General features: G+C 41.9%; 2 protein-coding genes across 4 annotated transcripts in view; both read right to left on the reverse strand.

Annotated features, from left to right (window-relative positions):
- LOC118400341 (fidgetin-like protein 2) overlaps positions 1-1,815 on the reverse strand; it is a 16,473-nt gene extending 14,658 nt beyond the window's left edge. Inside the window, exon 1 of the mRNA XM_035797060.2 lies at positions 1,686-1,815. The gene's annotated coding sequence lies outside the window, so the exon portion shown is untranslated. The remainder of the gene's footprint in view (positions 1-1,685) is intronic.
- A 13,933-nt stretch (positions 1,816-15,748) lies between these two features.
- slc4a8 (solute carrier family 4 member 8) overlaps positions 15,749-25,847 on the reverse strand; it is a 58,336-nt gene continuing 48,237 nt past the window's right edge. For 2 of the 3 annotated variants that reach the window (XM_052473590.1, XM_052473592.1), the window contains exons 19-24: positions 25,526-25,846; positions 25,103-25,276; positions 24,741-24,875; positions 22,627-22,730; positions 21,140-21,245; positions 15,749-20,515 (exon numbers count right to left, since the gene is read on the reverse strand). In XM_052473590.1, coding sequence (XP_052329550.1) covers positions 20,510-20,515; positions 21,140-21,245; positions 22,627-22,730; positions 24,741-24,875; positions 25,103-25,276; positions 25,526-25,846 — 846 coding nt within the window. In that variant the 3' untranslated portion in view covers positions 15,749-20,509. The remainder of the gene's footprint in view (positions 20,516-21,139; positions 21,246-22,626; positions 22,731-24,740; positions 24,876-25,102; positions 25,277-25,525; position 25,847) is intronic. The other variant, XM_052473591.1, reaches the window with a different exon arrangement.

Below are 25,847 nucleotides of genomic sequence, written 5' to 3' on the forward strand. Positions count from 1 at the left end.
GAAAGGGTACGGTGGCAAAGTCCAGGGGGGCAGGGCTAATTTGACCATCTGTGGGTGGACACAGGGCATAAAATACATAATGAGGTGGGACTGCTCACTGTGACATTGTCAGTCCCAGCCTGACTGTACCAGCACACCCCACTCACATGGAGGAGAGAGGATAAATAGGATATTCTCTACCTCAATACATTGGACAGGAAGATCATTGTTGTTTTAATAGTGGCCTTTCATTGAGAGAAAGAAAGAACAGAGAGGGATGGAGAGCAACCAAGCTCTTTTTGTAGGGGTTGACAGGACTGAGCATCTTGCAGCCCTGCTCCCTGGTAAAGAGGAGAGTACTGAGTCCACTCAGAGTTGGTGGGAGGGGGGGGGGACACGCGTTACACATTCTGCTGCTGGCTGGTCCCGCGCTGCTGCTGGCTCTCTGAGTGGGTCTGTCAGTATTTGTTATCATACACCACTCCATGGCTAGCCTCAGTAACCTCCACTACTCCTACACACTGATGACTGCCAAGGAGAGAGAGCAGGGAGTTAGACAGCGCTGGAGAAATACAACACACACCTATGTATGTGATCACATCAAAAAGCTGCATTCACTCACTGGTTGTATATTCACATTGAAGTGACCCAGATGCAAACACTTATTCTCATCTTTGAGCACATTAATGCTCCCTCACTCACTAACTCACTGGCTCACTAGCATGTCAAATTAATTTTAAAAACTACTAATGCATAATTACTATGACGGAAAGGATGAATGTAATTGAGAGAAATCTAAAACAAAAACACTGGAAAAACATGAGTATTTTTTGTACACATTAGGTATATTATTGGAGCGAACAGGAATGGGCGTACTCTTCATGAAAGGCACGTGCACAATTTAAACCAAACAACATATAGTGTAGTGTGTGTGTGTGTGTGTGTGTGTGTGTGTGTGTGTGTGTGTGTGTGTGTGTGTGTGTGTGTGTGTGTGTGTGTGTGTGTGTGTGTGTGTGTTACCAGATGCTCGGAAAGGAAGGGAAAAGCTTCTGCCCTCTGATTGCAAAACAGCAACACCACCATCAGAAGAAAAAAGACTAAAGACTCCAATTCTCTGCACCCACCAACGCCTCCTCACACACAAGCACAGTTACACACACGCACCAACAACAGCAATCAGAACTTTGTACTTTGTCAGGTGTTGAAGAATGCTGATGTGTTATTCTCTTTCAAAGCAAAAATACAGGAAGCAGGATAAAAATATAAAGATAACTGAGGAATTTGGGAGTATATGAGATGATCAACATTTACATAATAGACACATCCCACTGGGCACTGACATCAATTCAACGTTTATTCCATGTTGGTTGGAAACAACATTGATTCAACCAGTATGTACCCAGTGAGATGGTAGAGAAAAGGAAATGTCAATAAAGATTGAGAATCATTTTGAATATTTGTATGAGAGGAGAAAGCTATCTTAATTAAACAGCAGGTTTAGAGGGGAAGAAAGAAAGTGACAACACACAACCGGTTACGGGAGTGAGAGAAGAGAAAAGCAGAAAAGAGGAGGAATGTGGAGAGCACAGCGTGATAAGACAAACAAGAAGGATAGAGAATCTGTTGGTATGGGAGAGAAATAAAGCAGGAAGAAGACAGAAACAGAAGGAAAGGAGGAAATGCTCTAGAATCAAATCTAGTCCTACCTGCTCATGCTTGTATTTCCTTGATATGATGGGTTCTATCTGGAAGCCAATAGATTGACCCACACAGTAAGGCAGTGTTTTTCCACTTCTGGGACTCTATCCTTCTCTGCTCTCATACTCTACCCCTCCCTCTCGCTCCCCTAGTGACAACAGAGCAGCACATATATCCCCTCCCCCATCCACTCCTCCCCTCCCCCTCTCCATCCCTCTCTTTTGTTAAAAACTATTTAAGCAGGAAGGGAGAGAGGCAAAAAGTGACCAATCATGACGTGTCAGAGAGGAGCCTGTATTCCCCTGTGTGTGTGTGTGTGTGTGTGTGTGTGTGTGTGTGTGTGTGTGTGTGTGTGTGTGTGTGTGTGTGTGTGTGTGTGTGTGTGTGTGTGTGTGTGTGTGTGTGTGTGTGTGTGTGTGAGAGAGAGAGAGAGGGAGACCCCAATTAGACCCAACCAAATCATGAGAAAACAAAAATATAATTACTTGACACATTGGAAGTAATTAACAAAAATGCTATTTGGCCCTAAACAGAGAGTACACAGTGGCAGAATACCTGACCACTATGTCCGACCCAAACTTAAGGAAAGCTTAACTATGTACAGACTCAGTGAGCATAGCCTTGCTATTGAGAAAGGCCACCGTAGGCAGACCTGGCTCTCAAGAGAAGACATGTGCACATTGTGCACATTGTCCACAAAATGAAACTGAGCTGCACTTCCTAAACTGCTGTCAAATGTATGACCATATTAGAGACAAGTATTTCCCTCAGATTACACAGATCCACAAAGACTTTGAAAACAAACCCAATTTTGATAAACTCCCATATCTATTGGGTGAAATACCACAGTGTGCCATCACAGCAGCAATATTTGTGACCTGTTGCCACAAGAAAAGGGCAACCAGTGAAGAACAAACACCATTGTAAATACAACCCATATTTATGTTTATTTATTTTCCCTTTTGTACTTTTAACAATTTGCACATCGTTAAAACACTGTATATAGACATAATGTTGCATTTGAAATGTCTTTATTCTTTTGGAACTTCTGTGAGAGTAATGTTTACTGTAAATTTGTATTGCTTATTTCACTTTTGTTAATGATCTACTTCACTTGCTTTGGCAATGTTAACTTATCTTTCCCATGCCAATAAAGCCCTTGAATTGTAATTGAATGTAATTTAATTGAGACATAGAGAGAGGATTGGTGTTTTTCTGATTGTGTGACTGGTACACTGAGTATTGAACACACATTCATCATACATACATTCATGCACACACGCACACAGACATCTGAAAGATGCTGAATTCTCTCCTTCCGCGCTCATATAGGAAGTTCAGTTATTGTTAATGATTCCCATTAATTAGAACATTGAAATAAGTCACCATGTCAATAATACTTGACACTCCATCCCCCAGCACATATGCGCACACACACGTGCAAGCATGCACACACGCAATAAAACACAGCTGTAGGTCTGTATTTAGAATTTTGGCGTAGGCCGGACACACTCATGCACTCCTCAAATCAAATCGTATTTTTCACGTGCTGAATAAAACAGGTGTAGAACTTACCGTGAAATGCTTACTTACCAGCCCTTTCCCAACAATGCAGGGTTAAAAAGTAAGAAAGTTAGCGAACATACATAGAAAATAGTAACAGAATAGGTAACAATAACGTTGTTATACACAAGGAGTACCAGTACCGCGTCAATGTGCAGGGGTACGAGGTATTTGAGGTAATTGAGGTAATATGTAGGGGAAAGTATACTTTGGAAAGTATTCAGACCCCTTGACTTTTTCTACATTTTGTTACGTTACAGCCTTATTCTAAAATGGATTACATTTTTTAAATCCTCAGCAATCTACACACAATTGTTCTCTCTCTTACATCTGGCCTTCACAAGAGAAGGTCACGGTTGTATTATAGGGGTATCCTTCATTTATTTGGCATGGGCTACGGCAAAACAGTAGCCTGTGTGAAGTTGGTTTAATAAACCGTCAATTTGTAAACTCAATTTCTGTCTGGACAATTGTTCCTTTATGATCTAGTCAGGTCATTACAATACATTATTAGGCCAGACATTTTTTTGTGTTATTACATACAGCCGGAAATAACTTTTGGATATCAGAGTGGCGGTAACACACCAGCATTACGACCAGCAATACGACTATTCGGAATTGTATACTTTGTTCGTACCTCCCAGGGCAATTGAACTTATTCCAGAGGCTGCTCCAAAACACCGCCGGCGGAGAAGAGGTATTTGGAGTACAGAGACAATGTGAAGTCGCAATTCAACGGCTCAGACATGAGACATATATGGCAGAGTCTACAAGCAGTCATGGATTACAAAGGGAAAACCAACCACGTCTCCGTGGCTGACGTGAGCAAGACATTTAAGCGTGTTAACCCTCGCACGGTTGCCGGCCAAGACGGCATCCCTAGTCGCGTCCTCAGAGCATGTGCAGACCAGCTGGCTGGAGTGTTTACGGACCTATTCAATCTATCCCTATCCCAGTCTGCTGTCCCCACCTGCTTCAAGATGTCCACCCACTGTTCCTGTACCCAAGAAAGCAAAGGTAACTGAACTAAAGTCACGCCCTGACCGTAGATTGCTTTGTATGTTTCTATTTTTAGTTTGGTCAGGGTGTGATGTGGGTGGGTATTCTATGTTGTAGGTCTAGGTTTTCTTTTTCTATGTGTTTGGCCTGGTATGGTTCTCAATCAGAGGCAGCTGTCTATCGTTGTCTCTGATTGAGAGCCATACTTAGGTAGCCTGTTTTCCCATTTTGAGTTGTGGGTGGTGTCACGCCCTGGTCTTAGTATTTTGTGTTTTCTTTATTATTTTGGTCAGGCCAGGGTGTGACATGGGTTTATTTATGTGGTGTGTTTTGTCTTGGGGTTTTCGTAGGTATTGGGATTGTGGCTTAGTGGGGTGTTCTAGCATAGTCTATGGCTGTCTGGAGTGGTTCTCAATCAGAGGCAGGTGTTTATCGTTGTCTCTGATTGGGAACCATATTTAGGCAGCCATATTCTTTGAGTGTTTCGTGGGTGATTGTTCCTGTCTCTGTGTTAGTTTGCACCAGCATAGGCTGTTTCGGTTTTCATGTTACGTTTATTGTTTTTGTAGTGTTCGTGTTTATTTGGTTATTAAACATGTATCAAAATTACCACTCTGCATTTTGGTCCGACTCTCCTTCACCGCAAGAAAACCGTGACAGGTGGTTATTTTCCATTTCAGTGTTTTCACCATACGGGACTGTTTCGGTTTTCCTTTATTTTTTGTTAGTTTGTATTCGGTGTTCAGTTTATTAACGGCATCATGAACACGTACCATGCTGTGCTTTGGTCTACTCCTTCTTCTACCAGCGAAAATCGTTACAACTAAATGACTCACTTCTGTCATGAGTGCTTTGAGAGGCTAGTTAAGAATTATATCACCTCTACCTTACCTTACCTGACACCCTAGACCCACTTCAATTTGCACTGCACACTGCCCTATCCCATCGGGATAAGATACCTATGTAAGAATACTGTTCATTGACTATAGCGCAACCTGCAACACCATAGTACCCTCCAAGCTCATCACTAAGCTTGGCGCCATGGGTCTGAACCTCGCCCTGTACCTTTACCACCGCCACCAGGTGGTAAAGGTAGGAAACAACACCTCCACTTTACAAATACTCAACACAGGGGCCCCACAAGGGTGCGTGCTCAGCCCCCTCCTGTACTCCCTGTTCACCCATGAGTGAGTGGCCACAGACGCCTCAAACTCAATCATCAAGTTTGCGGACAACACAACAGCAGTAGGCCTGATTACCAACAATGATGAGACAGCCTACATCGAAGAGGTGAAGGCCCTGGGAGAGTGGGGCCAGGAAAATAACCTCTCACTTAACGTCAACAAAACAAAGGAGCTGATTGTGGACTTCAGGAAACAGCAGAGGGACAACGCCCCTATCCACATTGATGGGACTGCAGTGGAGAAGGTAGAAAGCTTCAAGTTCCTCAGTGTACATATCACTGACGATCTGAAATGGTCCACCCACACAGACAGTGTGGTCACAGGAGGCTGAACAAATTTGGCTTGGCCCCTAAAACCCTCACAAACTTTTACAGGATGCACTGTCAACTGTGGAACCTTATATAGACAGGTGTGTGCCTTTCCAAATCATGTCCAATCAAGGTGTAGAAACATCTCAAGGATGATCAATAGAAACAGAATGCATACATAGCAAAGGGTCTGAATACTTATGTAAATAAGGTAAGTCAACTTGATTGGAGTTCACCTGTGGTAAATTCAATTGATTTTGGAAAGGCACACATCTGTCTATATAAGGTGCCACAGTTGACAGTTCATGTCAGAGAAAAAAACCATGAGGTCGAAGGAATTATCCGTAGAGCTCCGAGGCAAGATTTTATCGAGGCACAGATCTGGCGAAAGGTGCCAAGAAATGTCTGCAGCATTGAAGGTCCCCAAGAATAAAGTGGCTTCCATCATTCTTAAATGGAAGAAGTTGAAACCAAAAAGACTCTCCCTAGAGCTGGCCGGCTCTGCCTAACTGAGCAATCAGGGAGAAAGGCCTTGGTCAGGGAGGTGACCAAGAACCCGATAGTGACTCTGAAAGAGCTCAAGTTCCTCAGAGTTTCTCTGTGGAGATGGGAGAAACTTCCAGAAAGTCAACCATCTCTGCAGCACTCCACCAATTAGGCCTTTATGGTAGAGTAGAACATCTCAAGGAAGTTCAATGGAAACAGGATGCACCTGAGCTCAATTTCGAGTCTCATAGCAAAGGGTCTGAATACGTATGTAAATAAGGTATCTCTGTCTTTTAAAACCTGTTTTCCCTTTGTCATTGTAGGGTATTGTGTGTAGATTGATGAGGCAAAAAAAATATTTAATCAATTTCAGAATATGGCTGTAACGTAACAAAATGTGGAAAAAGGGAAGGGGACTTAATACTTTCCAAATGTGCTGTAGGCAGGGGTAACACTGACTAGGAAATCAGGATAGATAATAAACAGATGTGCTGTAGGCAGGGGTAACACTGACTAGGAAATCAGGATAGATAATAAACAGATGTGCTGTAGGCAGGGGTAACACTGACTAGGAAATCAGGATAGATAATAAACAGATGTGCTGTAGGCAGGGGTAACACTGACTAGGAAATCAGGATAGATAATAAACAGATGTGCTGTAGGCAGGGGTAACACTGACTAGGAAATCAGGATAGATAATAAACAGATGTGCTGTAGGCAGGGGTAACACTGACTAGGAAATCAGGATAGATAATAAACAGATGTGCTGTAGGCAGGGGTAACACTGACTAGGAAATCAGGATAGATAATAAACAGATGTGCTGTAGGCAGGGGTAACACTGACTAGGAAATCAGGATAGATAATAAACAGATGTGCTGTAGGCAGGGGTAACACTGACTAGGAAATCAGGATAGATAATAAACAGATGTGCTGTAGGCAGGGGTAACACTGACTAGGAAATCAGGATAGATAATAAACAGATGTGCTGTAGGCAGGGGTAACACTGACTAGGAAATCAGGATAGATAATAAACAGAGTAGCAGCAGCATTTGTGAATTGTATAAAACTATGTGTGTGTGACGTCAACATGAGTGTGTGTGGGTGTTGGAGAGTCAGTGTAAGCATGTGTGAGTGTGTGGGTAGAGTCCAGTGAGTGTGCATAGTCAGTGCAAATAGTCCAGGTAGCCATTTGATTAACTGTTCAGCAGTTGTGGATAGAATCTTTTCAAGAGCATTTTGGACCCAGACTTGGTGCTCCGGTATCACTTGCCGTGCGGTAGCAGAGTGAACAGTCTGTGGCTGGGGTCTTTGACAATTTTCCGGTCCTTCCTCTGACACCGCCTGATATAGAGGTCCTGGATGGCATTCCACACACACACACACACACACACACACACACACACACACACACACACACACACACACACACACACACACACACACACACACACACACACACACACACACACACACACACACACACACACACACACACACACGCGCAGGTTGACGTTTATTGTCATAAGTCTTGTCCTTTTGTAAGTATTCATGGTCTTAAGGGTTAGCAGTGTGGTTAAGGTTAAGCTTAGGTTTAAAACAGATTTTATTACTTTGTGTCTGTGCTAGTGACCACTGCCTCCAGAACAAGATTAATGACGGAAAATGCTAACCTGCCACACGCACTGTTTTGAGGTCAAAATGTGAGTAGTAGTGGTGGTAGTAGTGGTAGTAGTGGTAGTGGTATTGGTAGTAGTGGAGGTACTGGTAGTAGTAGTAGTGGTAGTGGTAGTAGTAGTAGTAGTAATAATGATGGTGGTGATAGAAGTGGTGGTAGTGGTAGAAGTTGTTGTAGTAGTAGTAGTAATGCTGGTAGTGGTAATGGTAGTAACAGTAGTGGTAGTAGTGGTAGTAATGGTAGTAGTAGTAGTGGTACTAGTAGTAGTAGTGGTAGTAGTAGTAGTAGTGGTGGTAGTAGTGGTAGTAGTAGTAGTGGTAGTAGTGGTAGTAGTAGTGGTAGTAGTGGTAGTAGTTAGTAATGGTAGTAGTGGTAGTGGTAGTAGTAGTAGTAGTAGTAGTAGTAGTAGTGGTAGTAGTAGTAGTAGTAGTTGTAGTGGTAGTATTGGTAGTAGTAGTGGTAGTATTGGTAGTAGTAGTGGTAGTGGTAGTAGTAGTAGTAATGGTGGTGGTCGTAGTAGTGGTGGTAGTGTTAGTAGCAGTAGTAATGGTGGTAGTGGTAGTAGTAGTAGTAGTGGTAGTAGCAGTAGTAATGGTGGTGGTAGTAGTAGTAGTAGTGGTAGTAGTGGTAGTAGTAGTAGTAGTGGTAGTAGCAGTAGTAATGGTGGTGGTGGTAGTAGTAGTAGTAGTAGTGGTAGTAGTAGTGGTAGTATGGTGGTGGTAGTAGTAGTAGTAGTAGTAGTGGTAGTAGTAGTAATAAGGTAGTAGTAGTAATGGTGGTAGTAGTGGTAGTAGTGGTAGTAGTGGTAGTGTAGTAGTAGTAGTGGTAGTAATGGTGGTAGTGGTAGTAGTAGTAGTAGTGGTAGTAGCAGTAGTAATGGTGGTGGTAGTAGTAGTAGTAGTGGTGGTAGTAGTGGTAGTAGTAGTAGTAGTGGTAGTAGCAGTAGTAATGGTGGTGGTAGTAGTAGTAGTAGTAGTAGTGGTAGTAGCAGTAGTAGTGGTGGTGGTAGTAGTAGTAGTAGTGGTAGTGGTAGTAGTAGTAGTAATAATGGTGGTAATGGTAGTAATAGTAGTGGTAGTAGTGGTAGTAATGGTAGTAGTAGTAGTGGTACTAGTAGTAGTAGTGGTAGTAGTAGTAGTAGTAGTAGGGGTGGTAGTAGTGGTAGTAGTAGTAGTGGTAGTAGTAATGCTAGTAGTGGTAGTGTTAGTAGTAGTAGTGGTAGTGGTAGTAATAGTAGTAGTAGTAGTAGTAGTGGTGGTAGTAGTAGTAGTAGTAGTAGTGGTGGTAGTAGTGGTAGTAGTAGTGGTAGTAGTGGTTGTAGTAGTGGTAGTAGTAGTAATGTTGGTAGTAGTAGTGGTAGTAGTAGTAGTAGGGGTGGTAGTAGTGGTAGTAGTAGTAGTGGTAGTAGTGGTAGTAGTAATGCTAGTAGTGGTAGTGTTAGTAGTAGTAGTGGTAGTGGTAGTAATAGTAGTAGTAGTAGTAGTAGTAGTAGTGGTTGTGCTGGTAGTGTAATGGTAGTAATAGTAGTGGTAGTAGTAGTGGTAGTAGCAGTAGTAATGGTGGTGGTGGTAGTAGTGGTAGTAATGGTAGTAGTAGTGGTGGTAGTAGTAGTGGTAGCAGTGGTAGTAGTAGTAGTAGTAGTAGTAGTAGTAGTAGTAGTAGTAGTGGTGGTGGTGGTGGTGGTAGTAGTACTGGTAGTAGTAGTAGTAGTAGTAGTAGTAGTAGTAGTGGTAGTGGTGGTGGTAGTTGTTGTAGTAGTAATGCTGGTAGTGTAATGGTAGTAATAGTAGTGGTAGTAGTAGTGGTAGTAGCAGTAGTAATGGTGGTGGTGGTAGTAGTAGTAGTAGTGGTCGTAATGGTAGTAGTAGTGGTGGTAGTAGTAGTGGTAGTAGTAGTAATGGTGGTGGTGGTAGTAGTAGTAGTAGTGGTAGTAATGGTAGTAGTAGTGGTGGTAGTAGTAGTGGTAGTAGTAGTAATGGTGGTGGTGACGACCCAGAGGAGTAATGGCTAGTGCTCAGCTCTTTCTTCTTTACCTGCTTTGCTGACTGACACTGAAAAACAGACTCACTGTTGTTGTTCTGCAGACCAGGAACAATGACTTGAAACAATCACAAATGTGTTGGGGAAGCTGTTTTTCCTTTCAGCAAGGGACAAATACGTAACAGACACGGTTTGCTAATAAGATACAATGTAAACTCCTCACCAATAATGCTTTTCATAACATAAAAGCCCTCCAGATAGTGTCTTTCATGTCATGACATTCAGCGAGATATCCCCACACAACTGTGTGTATCATAAACCAGGTCATTAGGACAAAGGCCACTACGAGGTACTGACAGATGAAGAAAAGACTTCCGTCAGCAGGTTTTCAAACCAGGTCCACGAGATAGAGAACATTCTCCTCACACCTCAATATGGTGCCTGTGGCTGTCTCTCATGCTCACAAACACACTAAAATAGCACATAAGGACACAAACACACATGACATGGACACACGTGTGCTGCTTGTGATTCAGGGCAGTAACCCCATCCTGGTTTCTGTCGCCCTGTGGGTGGGATATGTCACATTACCATACCTCCGAGAGGCTCAGCTGTTTGTCACTCTAATTCTGGCCGTGGCAGCTGAGCACTGGCTGGGAGACTATCCCAGTCCCAATAAACTCAGCCCCCATCACGGAGAGGGGGGTATTTGTGGTAATCTGAAGCAGTGAGTCAAGGATATGTCCCACTATGGCTTGAGCCACAGGCTCTCTACACGAGGTGATTGGAGTCAGCAAGATTTTGTGCACACACATACACAAACACACTTGTGTCCTTTCTCTCCTCAACTACAGATAATCAATTATCTGGCCATAGTGTATGGTGGTAACCCAAGGTTAAATGGCAGAGCTGTCTGGATGATTGTCAATAACACAACCCTCCAGTAGAGAACATGACAGTCCAGCAGCCTGCCTCCCAACTGGGCACACCATGTCATTTAAAAGTGGAAATCTGGGAAATATTTGGTTGAAACGTTGATAAATGATATTTCAAAATTCATTCACCCGCTAAAAAAGTAATTTTGCTATCAACCTTGTTAAGCACAACCAAATTCCAGTGGAAAAATAATGCCCGATTTGTTTATTTAGTTGTCATCTAAATGTGTACACGTGTGCATCTGTGTGTGTCAAAATGAGGGAAAGAAATATAAAGAGCCAGAGTGAAGTGTGTTTGTGTGCTAACCACATGAAAAGTCGTCAATCCTTTCCACTAAATTGGATGCTGAATTTCACTGACAGAGAAAGAGAGCAACCAAAACAGAGACAGGAAAGCTTTGGACACAGAACAGGAAAAGTGTTTGCTGAGCTGGGCATTGTCTCTCAGAAACGCTGTCAGCGCTCTTATACTTTCTGTCAAACATAAACACACACTCACTAGGGCACATGAGCACACACATGCACGCACACACGCACGCACACGCACACGCACACACGCACACCACAAACAAACATATATACACATACGCACATATACACACTTGTGTCCTTCTCTCCTCAACCACAGACCATCAATTAGCTGGCCATAGTGTATGGTGGTAATCCAAGGTTAAACGGCAGAGCTGCCTGGGTGATTGTCACATTACGCAACCCTCCAGTAGAGAACATGACAGTCCATCAGCCTGCCTCTCCACTGCTAATACAGTATATTCATGGATCAATACAGAATAGTCACGGCTCCATTCACCTCCCTGTTTGTTGTGCTAAATTCCATTTCAATTCACGAGATCAAATCACATTCCAATGCAATTTTGATTCATGCCATCTATTAGCATTAAGGGATTTAGGAATTGGCTGAATCAAAATGGAACTGAGACAAATCCTGCTTCCTCTTCCTGTTGATCCTTTGAGGTTCTAAGAGAAAGAGCAGTGTTGATGGGGTTTCCTGAGAGAGCTAGATAGATGACAGACCAGATCATAAAAACAAGGTTTGGAGAATGAACAAGAGAAGAATGGAGGTATGTGTTAGATCAGGATAGGATGTTGTTTCCAAACACACCCTGGGGCTGGGTGTTTGAGTGGCTCGTTGTTCCCTGGTTAGGTGAACACAATATTCAGAGCCTGGTAATGGAGGTTAGATTAATTGCTGACAAAGCTGTATTCAGCAGTTTCCTATCTCTGCCTCTGATGGATTTATGACAGAGATTGATGGAGGGGAGGGCCTGAGAGCTGCCTCTGTTAGAGTAAAGCCGGGTGGGGTGGGGGGATAGATCATTTGTTTTGGTTTTGCCTTATCAACAATGGCGGCAATTTCTGAAGGAAAATGAAGAGAATAGTCAGAGGGGTATCCTACAAAGCAGGTTTGAGAAGATAGCGAGGTAACTCTAAGTTCAACTCGGGATAACCGGTCATACGAAAGTGGCTCACCTTTTACCCAGGTAAATGTCTATGGCAACAAATTATTCAGAACTCACTGGCTCCAGAGCAGGCTAACTCACAGCTAACTCCACTAATGTAAACTCACCCCATTCCGTACAAATGTGCGCAACCACAACATTCAAACGAGGCTATAAAGAAAACTAATGGGACTGTAGCGACTGTGTTGACTTCAAAATCGGGGTGTGAACTAGGTTTCTATTCAAGCGTTGATCGACATGGCAATGGCTCTATAGTATTGGAGAAAAGTTGAAAAATCTGACCCTCCGTTACATCTTGACGTGTCATGTCATAACGTACAGCACGCATAAAGCAACTATCTCTGTCTTACAATCTCTCTCCACAAGATGTAGCACTTCTATCATCCTTTAAAAACAAGAAATGGACAGTGACGGGGTAAGGGGGGGATACCTAGTCATTTTTTTGCGTCATCATTGCATGTGATCATCATTCTCAAAGCCGCTGTTTACCTCTAAGATCACTTTAGCACCGCCCTAAAAACCTGATTCAAATTCGACACAAACCTTCAAATAGGTATGTAACGACACATTATATAAACTCTTTATGGTGTTTTACTTACAGTTTAGAGGCGATAAGGTGATAAGTTGGACAGATCGAGTGAAGAAAAGCAATTTTCCCACACAACATCTCTCCTTCTCACTATCACGCATTAGTTTCGCTTCCCCACCCGCCATTTTTAAAAAGACCCGAGGCGGGGCTCATTGCCTGCTTGAATTATGCAGAAACGGGCAGCGTTTAGGTTATGTAATTGATTATGTTGGAAAGGGGAGAAATTGTGCTTTAAAATGGCATTGACATTACAGTTGATCTGGAAGTATTACGGTTTTGGGGCACAAAAATAAGGGCAATTGCACGGACCAAGGCGATGTACGAATTTAAGTGAATTTACGTTCACCCTGAATGAAATGACTGAACAGCGAGATGAAGACCAATGAAATCAGATTCCCTCCCTCTTGCAAAGATTGTCATCATCCCCTTCATTTTGACTGATTACATTTTTTTTATTTACCCCACGATGAAATCGGTGATGGCACTGTCAATCTGTCTCCTTATGTGAGTCACGTGCGATATCTCAGACAGCACTGGCTACATTTTTACAAAACTTGGGTGAATTATGCGTCTTGACATAGAGATCTGGCAATTACAAAATTACACTGAGGAGGCAGGAGCTTGGGCATTGATAAGCACACCAAAACACACCGAAGAAGGCATTAACTATAAGTAATACAATAAAGACCGCACTTCTAAAAGCCTATTTCACACCATAGCCTGCTGAATTTCAAATAACTTTGATTTCATTTTGATTTCGGACTCAAATTAATATGTGGTACTGACTCGCCCATGGATTGATGTTTCAACATTGTCTCAATGAAGAGTTCGGTGTTTGGACAGCCATGTGCGCAGTCACCCAGTAAAATACTACTTGAGTAAAAGTCTGAAAGTATTTGGTTTTAAATATACTTAAGTACCAAAGGTAAAGGTAATTGCTAAAATATACTTAAGTATAAAAAGTCAAAGTATGCATAATCTCAAGTTCCTTATAGTAGGCAAACCAGACGGCACGATTTTCTCATTTTTTTTAAATGGAAGGTCAGGGGCACTCCAACATAATTTACAAATTAAATATTTGTGTTTAATGAGTCCACCAGATCAGAGGCAGTAGGAATGACCAGGGATGATCTCTTGATAAGTATGTGAATTGGACCATTTTCCTGTCCCGCTAAGCATTCAAAATGTAACAAGTACTTTTGGGTGTTAGAGAAAATGTAAGGAGTAAAAAGTACATTATTTTCTTTAGGAATGTAGTGAAGTAATATTTTTTATATCAAAATATAAACAGTAAAGTACAGATACCCCAAAAAATAACTTAAGTAATACTTTAAAGTGTTTTAGACCACTGCATGTGCGATATGCACACGCAGTTAAGCCTGCTAGAGTAGGCGTATGAGCAATATCCACAGTCAAAGTACGGATGAATCCTGAGCTGGAATGTGAAGCTAACTGAAGCTGGTTAGTTTTAGAAAATCCTAAATAGATCTAGCTTGCTTCGTAGGATACCCCTCTGGTCACTTCATGGTGTTTTCCCCCTAACAGACCTTGTACTGTAGAGTTCAATCTTGCCACATTGACACAGAAAATGCATGGTGCCTTTATTAATAAAGTTAAACAACACAAATAAGACCAAGAGACAAGGCCATATCATACACATACACAATATAACATAATATTATTAATATTACACTTTCTATGTAATAATCAGTGTGCTCCACTAGTACGATTGTTGGCATTCTCATTTTGACCTCTCATCGACGAGTTAACCCACTGCCACGGTAAACCCTAGACACTGTTGAACTGGCCCGAGCACAGACAATCACACCACGCTTGGTAAACCCTAGACACTGTTGAACTGGCCCGAGCACAGACAATCACACCACGCTTGGTAAACCCTAGACACCGTTGAACTGGCCCGAGCACAGACAATCACACCACGCTTGGTAAACCCTAGACACTGTTGAACTGGCCCGAGCACAGACAATCACACCACGCTTGGTAAACCCTAGACACTGTTGAACTGGCCCGAGCACAGACAATCACACCACGCTTGGTAAACCCTAGACACCGTTGAACTGGCCCGAGCACAGACAATCATACCACGCTTGGTAAACCCTAGACACCGTTGAACTGGCCCGAGCACAGACAATCACACCACGCTCAAAGTCACTTAGGTCACTCGTTTTGCCCATTCTAACGTTCAATCCAACTGAATGCTTCGGTGCCAGTCTGCCATGGCCACGTGACTCACTGTCTGTAAGGGGGGTAACCATTTTTGTGAACTGGCCGCTGAGTATTCGTACGGCTTCATCATTGATCCCCTCCTCTCTGTTCTAGTGTCCATAGCCACACCCTGCCCTGACGCTGACGTCACAGGAGAGGGGCTTTGTGATTGGGTAGGACTTAGCACTACCAGCTGTTTGTAATCAGGACCTACTCCACTTCTCTGACAGATGGATTACCTCCAGATGTCTAAACTCCACACTCAGGGACCTCACTTCAGGAGAGAGAGAGATAGAGATTCCCTTAGTCAATGCAGGACTTATGTCAGGCCTCCTAAACATATTTGGCCCAGTTAAATACTTATAAAAATGCACCCTTCCTGCTTAAGAAACTCACTGATCATGTATTGTATTTGATTGGGTAGAAAATCCATATTTTGTCAAAAAGTATTCATAAAAAAAAGTAATTTAATGACAGCGCCTTTGACTTTCTATGAGGCATCGCCATCTAGTGGCATAATAAGATGGGATTATTACTTTAGAGACATTTTTGAATTACACATTTCATAAAAAAACACTTACCCTCCTAAAAAAACAACCTTACCCTCCTAAAGTACCATTTAAATGCAATGACACAAACAACAAGTATACTTTTAAAGATGTATGGTTTATTTCCCATGTTTCCATAATCAAAAATGACATTACACATATAAAACATTTAGAATAATTTTGCTATGTACTAAGCATTCAATATTTTTCAGACAAGGCATCTTTCTCCCTGAAAATCTCTCGCTCTAAGCCCTCTGTATCTCTCACCCTCCCTTTAATTTCTCTCTCACCCCGCCCCTCCTCTCATCCCTCTCTTTCTCTTTGACCTTGTCTGTTAAATTAATTGTGGACACAAGGCCAATCTTGTATTCATCAGAAAAGCACTGTCTGACACTGTACACTATGACTCATCTACTCACTACATGGAGGGAAGGAGAAGAGGAGGGGAAGAGGAGAGTGGGAAAGGATGGGAGGAAGAGAGGAGCGGACACACTCAATAACATTGGGTAAACACAGCTAATACCAGAAGTGTATGATCTCAGAGAAAAAGTCTGAGACTGGGGGTGAGGACACAGTAACACTGACTGCACTGCACTGAACACCGTCAAAGTCTCAACACACACACACACACACTCGACAGAACAGCCGGGGCAGCACATACTGACATACAGTACCTTCAGAAAGTATTCACACAGCCTGAATTTAACATGTATTACATTGAGATGTTGTGTAACTGGCCTACACACAGTAACCCTTAATATCAAACTTAATGGAAAATGAAAAGCTGAAATGCCTTGAGTCATTAAGTAGTCAACCCCTTTGTTATGCCAAGCCTAAATAAGTTCAGGAGTAAAAATGTGCTTAACAAGTCACATAATACGCTTCATGGACTGACTCAATGTGCAATAATAGTGTTTAACATGATTTTTGAATGACTGCCTCATCTCTGTACTCAACACAAACAATTATCTGTAAGGTCCCTCAGTCAAGCAGTGAATAAAAGCGTCTGCTAAATGGCATATATTATTATTATATTACATTGAATATCCCTTTGAGCATGGTGAAGTTATTAATTACACTTTGGATGGTGTATCAATACACGCAGTCACTACAAAGATCCAACACATCACTGAGTACCACTCTTCATATTTTCAAGCATGGTGGAGGTGGCATCACGTTATGGGTATAGTTGTCTTCGACAAGGACTAGGGAGTTTTTTAGGATAAAAATAAATGGAATAGAACTAAGCACAGACAAAATCCTAGAGGATCAGTCTGCTTCCCAAGACACTGGGAGACAAAATCAGGGTAGCCTTGGACTAGTAACCGGAAGGTTGCAAGTTCAAACCCCCGAGCTGACAAGGTACAAATCTGTTGTTCTGCCCCTGAACAGGCAGTTAACCCACTGTTCCTAGGCCGTCATTGAAAATAAGAATTTGTTCTTAACTGACTTGCCTGGTTAAATAAAGGTTAAATAATAAAAAATAATAAAACTTTCAGCAGGACAATAACCTAAAACACAAGGCCAAATCTACAATGGAGTTGCTGACCAAGATGACATTGAATGTTCCTGAGAGGCCTAGTTACAGTTTTGACTTAAATTGGCTTAAAAATCTATGGCAAGATTTGCAAATGGTTGTCTAGCAATGATCAATAACCAACTTGACAGAGCTTACATAAATCCAAAAATAATAATGTGCAAATACTGTACAATACAGGTGCGCAAAGCTAAGACTAATGCAAAAAGACTTTAAATCTAATCACTGCCAAAGTTGATTCTAACATGTATTGACTCAGGGTTGTGAATACTTATGTAAATGAGATAGTTCTGTACTTTATTTTCAATACATTTGCTAAATTTCTAAAAAAATATGGCTACACTTTGTCATTATGGGGTATTGTGTGTAGATGGGTGAGAAAAAAAATATTTAAACAATTTTGAACTCAGGCTGTAACACAGCAAAATGTAGAATAAGTCAAGGTGTATGAATACTTTCTGAAGACACTGTATACATTGAAGAACACATTGTTTGAATCATTTTTTTTATTTCTCAATCACATAAAACTAATCATTGTCATTTTTAAGATTGCTTTGCTGAATTATTCAAGTCTTTTCTGAGAGCACATCCACTAACAGTGTGTGAATGTACAGTATCTCTGCTTGCTTACAGGTCCATCCACTAACAGTGTGTGAATGTACAGTATCTCTGCTTGCTTACAGGTCCATCCACTAACAGTGTGTGAATGTACAGTATCTCTGCTTGCTTACAGGTCCAATGCAGCCATTTGTATCTCAATATCAAATCATTTTTAGGTAACAATTGACCCTTTGCTAAGCCCTGACCCCCTTGGTTACTGTTGCAACCTATGACAACATTTTCCCAGGACGCTCCATTGCCCAGTCAAACTACTGGAGAAACCACTCACAACAATCTTAAACTGTGTTTTTAATACAGGCTGGAATTTCTGGCGGTCTTCTCAAACAGTTTATTATCATTATCAAACCTAGTAATGTGGAAATATATATAAACACAGGAAAATCAATGTTTTAACTGCCCCGGGCCTTTTAAATCACATTTTGAGTTTAGTTTCTTTCTCTAAATGTATGTTCTGCTTTCACTGTATGTTTTGTGGTTTGTGTATTTCAAGTTTGGCTTTTTTAAGTGTTTGACTGTTACTGTTTTATATTGTTTGAATTCTCATATTTTATTGTGTTTGTGTCACACTGTACTTTTACTTATTCTCAAAGCCATTTCATACTGTTGTCTGGGACAAAGAAACAAAATGATTGGATGATTTAAATGGAAGTTGAGAGGTATAACATCACCACATTGTATCAAAAACAATACAATATTTCCTAGTTACTCCTCAGTACAATGTTTCTTACATTCCATCCATTAGTATTTCCATCAGGTTTGGAAAAAAGAGGAATGTAATCTATTGAACCCATTGGGTGATCCATGTCAAGATGACTATTGACAAACAATCATGGCTTTATCTGAAGCAAGATGCTGTATCTCTCATGATCTTTGTACGGGTATTATTACTGCATGTAGACTGTACTTAAAGCCACTTTGGCAATAGCCATGGGGATGTATAGAAATGATAACGATCATGACAATCATCATCAAAATTACAATTATCATCATTTTGGACACATTCCTGAAGTTTCTCAGTCGTAGGCAGTTGGATTTAGTGGTGGTAGACATCTTGTAAACATGGGAGGATATATTCTCGTGGAGTCATTCTTATTACATTAGTATTTAGATGCTTTCTGTGCTGCATTCCTTAGGCTTCCTGTTAGCACATTGTCCCATTTATTACACTATATACAGAAAGTGGCCGTTTTAACATTCATATTCTAAAATAAATTACTGTCATACATAATCTCTTACTCAGTTTCTTGAAAATAAAACATATATTATATATACTATATCTATACAATGTGCAACTACAAATTCATTGTATGTTATTGAGGAATACTGTGCCAGTATGTTTTCTCGCCTCCCAACTGGCACTAGTCTAGGAGCAAAGAGCACACATCACAGTAAGGGATGTGGTCCCAATTTACTGGATTAGGGTGCTGTTCAAATACATCCTTCCTTCATTCCTTAATATAATTACAGATCTGAGATCAGTAATCAACAGAAGAGAGTAGAGTAAGGAGGAATGATGCACCTTTGAGAAGAAATGGACAGGTTTATCAATGAAATTAAATGTCCTCAAAACGTGGAGGTCATTGAAACATCTACAATCAGGTCCAGTAAGTGTGTTTAGTGTAGGTAGATTCAGTGGTATGTAGATCTTCTGCACAGGGCCATTCATTTGGGCTAATTTATTGCTCATATTGGTTTTGCCGATGAATTATGGATGCCCATATATTAAACTCTCTCAGAAATGCACACACACAGTCAAAAGGTATGTATTCTGGCCATTTGGGTGAGTCATTTCTAGGTGTGGTCCTGTACTACTCTAGGCTCCACTGCTACTCTCCTCTGGCTTCTAACATTTTACAGTGTTACCCATACTTAGGCGCTGTGTGTTGTTCCTGACCATGTGACCTGATCAGGAACAACCCAGATTACATGATCTGGAAAAACTTAAGGTCCTACCCATACTGCCTGACAAGAGTTCCCAATTCCAAAGAGGTCGACTGAGGTAAAACACATGGACAGAAACAGAAGATCACATACATTCTGTACAGGAGCTTCCAATCTGAACAGTTATATTTAACACAGATATATCCACAAAGGTAACAGATTATTATAGAGCCTAATCAAATGATTGATTTCACTGGTTGAACTGAAGTACGGTCTCTTTTAGCAATATTATCATATCATACGTTGCACAAAAACAGACACCGATTTTATGTCCAAAGTTAAATATCTCTACATTATTAATCCAATAATATACTTTAGAATTTAAAAATACATTTGACAAGAACACCACGTTATAGAAAACACACGTATGGTACAGTAAAGAAAAAGACCAACTCTTTAAAGTAAAGATAACATACTAGTAGAGTCTGTGATTTAAAAAAGAACCTGGTTTGGGTTTGAAGGAGCATTCTCATAGACACAGCAAGGCTGTTCTGAAGGTTTGTTGTTGTTACTGTTGTTGTGGTTCTGGTTGTTTGAGGGAATGTGTGTGTGTTGGGGGTGTATGAGAGCAGCCGTTAGGAATCTTGGGGTCCCGGTATTGTAGAGGAGGTGTTTCGGTTAAAGATGTGTGTGAGCCTAAACACAAGGGGGCATTAGAAATGCTCTATGACCTATGGGTCTGGCTTATTGAAGTGTAGCTCACAGCCTCTGTAGTCATCTGGTTCCACTCTCACTGATCTATAAATTCCAGACCTTCAATTTCAATCCTTTAGAGAGATGTACACACACACACACACACACACACACACACACACACACACACACACACACACACACACACACACACACACACACACACACACACACACACACACACACACACACACACACACACACACACACACACACACAGGGAAGTAAGGAATGAGAAAGATAGAGAGCAGAGAGACATGGTTAATAATATACCATGGCAAATCCAGTTTGAGGGAGATCCAATTTCCCACTTCTATCATAATATTAGAAACTCAAACAACTGATTCTATAAAATGCAAGTAGGAGAGGAGAGATTTGAGAAAACAGAGAGATAGTAACCTCAGTGGGCAAAATGGAGACATGCAATGCACCAGACAGGGGCGGCAGGTAGCCTAATGGTTAGAGCGTTGGGCCAGTAACTGAAAGGTTGCTGGATTGAATCCCAGAGCTGACAGGGCAAAAAATCTGTCATTCTGGCCCTGAAAAAGGCAGTTAACCCACTGTTTCCCAGTAGGCTGTCATTGTAAATAAAATACAATTCTTAACTGACTTGCCTAGTTAAATAAAGGTTTAAAAAAAAACTGTGACTGTGAGAGAAAGGTAGAAAAATAAAGAGGCAGAGAGGGATGGGGCCTTGCCTTCTTAGCAGCCCCCATGCGACTGTCCTTTTGGTTGGCGTTGAGGGATTTCCATACGGTGGTTTTAGACATCTCATCAGATATGTTAATATCAGAAGGGTCACACCTGGGGAGGAAGGGGTTAAAGCAATGGGTCAGAGGTCAGAGGGGGTGGGAAGAAGGGGAGGGTGGAGTCTGAGGGGGTTAGTACTCAACAAGCGGTGCAATGAAGAAACCTCTACAGTACCATCAAAAGACACCACATACAGACAGAGAGCAAAGACATGAACCAAGACTTACCTGTCCACTAGATGTCATAGCCTAGGCAGCCAATAGTGGGTGTTAGATCTACACTATCAACTAGGATTGATGTGCATTCCCGGTAATACACTTCTCTGTGCACTGGCTAGTACATAAAGCATCCTCAATCCAGGATGCAAAGGTATAATTTCCCTCCTTAACAACCACGTTTAGCCAAGGGTGTGAACATCCGAAATTACGAAAATGTTGACGGGACAGTTAAAGATAGTTAAGGAGGGAAATTATGCTTTTGCACACACACAAGTGTATTCCCTTTTTGCCCACGACTACGTGGCTGTGCAGGATTCCAACACCATCATTAAGTTTGCAGACGACACGACGGTGGTAAACCAGATCACCTGCAACAATGAGACAGCCTACAGGGAGGAGGTCAGAGACCTGGCTGTGTGGTGCCAGGACATCAACCTCTCAGAGGGCTGAGCACATCCCCATCCACATCAACAGGGCTGTTGTGGAGCAGATCGAGAGCTTCAAGTTCCTGTGTCCACATCATGGTCCACACACATCAACACAGTCATGAAAAGTGCACGACAACGCCTCTTCCCCCTAAGGAGACTGAAAAGATTCAGAATGGGCCCTCAAATCCTCAATACGTTATACATCTGCACCAAGTTCTACAGCTGCCATCCAAAACCTCTATACCAGGCGGTGTTAGAGGAAGGCCCAAAAAACTGTCAGATCCCAGCCCTTCCATGTCATTGACTGTTCTCTCTGCTACCGCACAGCAAAGGTCTGGCACCAACAGGACCCTGAACGGCTTCTACCCCAAAGCCATAAGACTGCTAAATGACCAAATACACTACTATTTCTCTTTTTTTCTCTCAGCATTGTTGGGAAGTAAGCATTTCACTGTTAGTCTGCACCTGTTGTTTACGAAGCATGTGACAAATAAAATTAGATTTGATTTATTACCAGGAATGCACATCAATCCTAGACGATAGTGCAGATCTAGCGCCCAGTAGCGACTGCCTAAGCTATCTCGACCATCACGTATGTGTGTTCGTAGGTAAGTGTGTGTGTCTTCATAAGGGTTTACGTGTTCATATGCAAGTGTGTGTGTGTGTGTGTGTGTGTGTGTGTGTGTGTGTGTGTGTGTGTGTGTGTGTGTGTGTGTGTGTGTGTGTGTGTGTGTGTGTGTGTGTGTGTGTGTGTGTATGTGTCCCTTCAGAAGTGTGTGTCTGTGTTACCTGGGGTCGTGTGTTTTGGGGAACTGCAGGAGCTTGCTGCTCTCCATGGGGATATGGACTGAGGTCTTATCCTCTACTGCTGTACCCAGAATCTCCTCATCCTGCTGCACACACACACGCACGCGCACACACATGCGCACACACACACACACACACACACACACACACACACACACACACACACACACACACACACACACACACACACACACACACACACACACACACACACACACACACACACACACACACAGAAGAATATAGTGATGATATGTGCATGTCAGGTACAGATGTAAGATCTTAATTAGAGACAGTTTGCTACAGCAGAAAATTGATCCTGCAGCAAAAGGAAATGTGAATTATTATGTGAATTATCATTTATGAACATTAATTAGAGGTTGATCCATTTTTCGTAAGGGAACATTTTCTAAGTGGAAATACATACGTCAGAAGCCATTTTAAACAGTAAATACACTACACCACTAAGTAAAACATTTCCTGCATTGCAGTTTACCTGTAACAGGGTGATCAAATTAAGATCCTACATCTGTAGCAGAAAGAGTGTTAGGGTTGGCGGACACTACATGTTTTTAACCCGATCTACGTGCTGCCGAGAAACCGTAGCAAACCTGGAGTAAAACGTACAGCCACAGCCCGTAAAGTGTAAACACATACCTGATTTGTGGTTGATGGCTGTCACAGACAGGCTCCTGTGCGCTAGGCATCATGATCATTTCAAATGTTGAATATATTCAGCCTCAAATCGGCCAAGTGTGAACAATGCTCAGAGCAGATGCAAGGTATGTCCCACTGTTAGCCAATCAGCTACTCACAAGTTCATCACACACACAAAAACATACACACACACACACACAAGCTAGCTGGTCTGCTGGGATATGTTACAAGTCACATTTAAATGTGTTTTTACCCCAAGCTCTTTCTGCAAAATCAACACTCCATATTGTCCTCTTTTCCGTAACCAGTTGCATGCCAAAATTTGCTTCATTCTTGCTTTTGTTTGTTTGCTTTTGCTTTTTGGCCCATAACAATCAGGGATGTAGTGCTATTTTATTTATTTATTACGTCATCATTTCTCAATGAAATTTGGTTCCGAAATGTAGCCTGTTGTAGAATATCATTTTTGAATATACATAGCCTACAATGCATCATCCAAAATGTAACAATTAACTTGCCTACACAGTGTCTCAAAGAAATGTTTCTAGTTTTAAAATCCTAAAACACCTCATTAAGCCTACCTTATTATACATTTTAGGCCATCATCACTGTCAATCGTGAATGATAATTCTTCACCTTTTACAGGTGAAATGTCCATGCTGCATGTCAACCATTTGATCCCAATCAGTTTCAGGGGAATGTGTTTCGATCTTCTTCTTGAATGATGTAGGCGTAGCAACCTAACTACTGTTTAATCACATTTTAGAGCAGAGGGTGTTTAAGAAGCTATACTTCCACTTGTATTTTGTTTCAATCAGAGCATATTAAGCCTAGTGGTGTGCATTGTTGAGTTCTGGCCGCATGAGAAAATAAATGCGACTATTCAGCACAATCATAATAAGATGTCACAAGTAGCCTAATTACTTGGCAGTAGAGCGTAACGTTTTACTATGGTTTGTTATGTAAAATACTAATGAATTATTAAGAGATCTTGTGAGATTCAACTTTAGTCTAAACTTTATTAAACAAGCACAATTCTGAGAAGTGGAGGAGCATCGTTCCACTGCATACCGGCTGCACTACACCCCTGACAGCAATCCAGATAAAAGCACACAGCATCTTCCTCCATGCCTAGCAAATATTTGCAAATTCTGTCCCGATTGTCTAATCGGAGGTTCCGCGAGGTGTATGTACTATTTCACAATCATTTAGCTTGACTAAATCGTTAAATGGGAGAGGTTCTCCGATGGATAGAGCCCGTACACCCGACAACAATTGTGTCGTGTATTTCAGCCTTTAGTCAAATAATACACCATACCCCATACAACACTGCCTCTAGTGGTGACAAAGCAACATTGACCTCCATGTTCCAAAAGCAGTTGTGTTGAATGCTATGGGATCAAAGCATACTGTAATCATACTGTAAATAGATGGAGTACCTCAATGTCAACATTCTTGGAGGCGTCATGCAGTTGTTTCTTCTTGCTCTCAGGCATTATGTCATCCAGGTAACTCAGCTCCCTCTTAGTGAAGCAAAGGTCCAACAACTTACGGATGAACACTAGAGCCAGAACCTACACAACACACACACGCACACACATACATACACATATATTGCCAGATGTGATATTTCACATGTATGACATTCAATACAATGATACGACAAAATACTTTCAGCCATTTACACAGAGATTCCCAAAGCGAATACCATTCTTGTTCAATGGGACCAACTGGGATAAATAGGTTTAGAAGAAGCAATATCACAATACTGCTATACTCTGTGCCATAGTGTAATTGTTACCATCATGGGAAAGACAATGGCAGCCTTGGAGGTTTTAATGATCCAGAGCAGGGCCAGACAGGTGAGCTGGGTGATGGTGAACAGGTGCACCTTCCTCAGGGGAACGTGTCTCAGGTAGATGAAATCTGGCTGGTGCTTGGCTGGCATACCAAATAACTTTAGACGGTCAAAAAACTGAGAGAGGAAAGAAGATAACATTGGAATTGTATGACAGTGACTTATAATGGCAACAAATGTGTGTGTGTGTGTGTGTGTGTGTGTGTGTGTGTGTGTGTGTGTGTGTGTGTGTGTGTGTGTGTGTGTGTGTGTGTGTGTGTGTGTGTGTGTGTGTGTGTGTGTGTGTGTGTGTGTGTGTGTGTGTGTGTGTGTGTGTGTGTGTGTGTGTGTTGCTGCTGTAGAAGTGCATGCTTTGTAAGATATTACCTGTATCCCCCTCAAAGACGAGGCTCCCATGTAGAGAAATACTCCATACAGGACAGGCATGGGAATGAACTGCAGAGCCCCAGTCATGAAGACAGAGAGGCCCATCAGTAGGAAGATGACCAGGCCTGTGAGCCTCTGCTCTCTGATGCCCAGGAAGCGGGGCTGTTCCCCGGGGGCCGAGCTCTCTGACTCCAGTTTCAGGCTGTTGACGTGGGAGATGGAGAGCACGGTGGCTGCCACGAACCAGGGCAGGCCCATAATGGAGCACACAGCCAGCATCACCCCCACCATCAGCAGGTCCAGGTGATAGCCACAGCCCTTC

Source organism: Oncorhynchus keta, chromosome 21 (assembly GCF_023373465.1).
Source record: "Oncorhynchus keta strain PuntledgeMale-10-30-2019 chromosome 21, Oket_V2, whole genome shotgun sequence".
Taxonomy (NCBI): domain Eukaryota; kingdom Metazoa; phylum Chordata; class Actinopteri; order Salmoniformes; family Salmonidae; genus Oncorhynchus; species Oncorhynchus keta.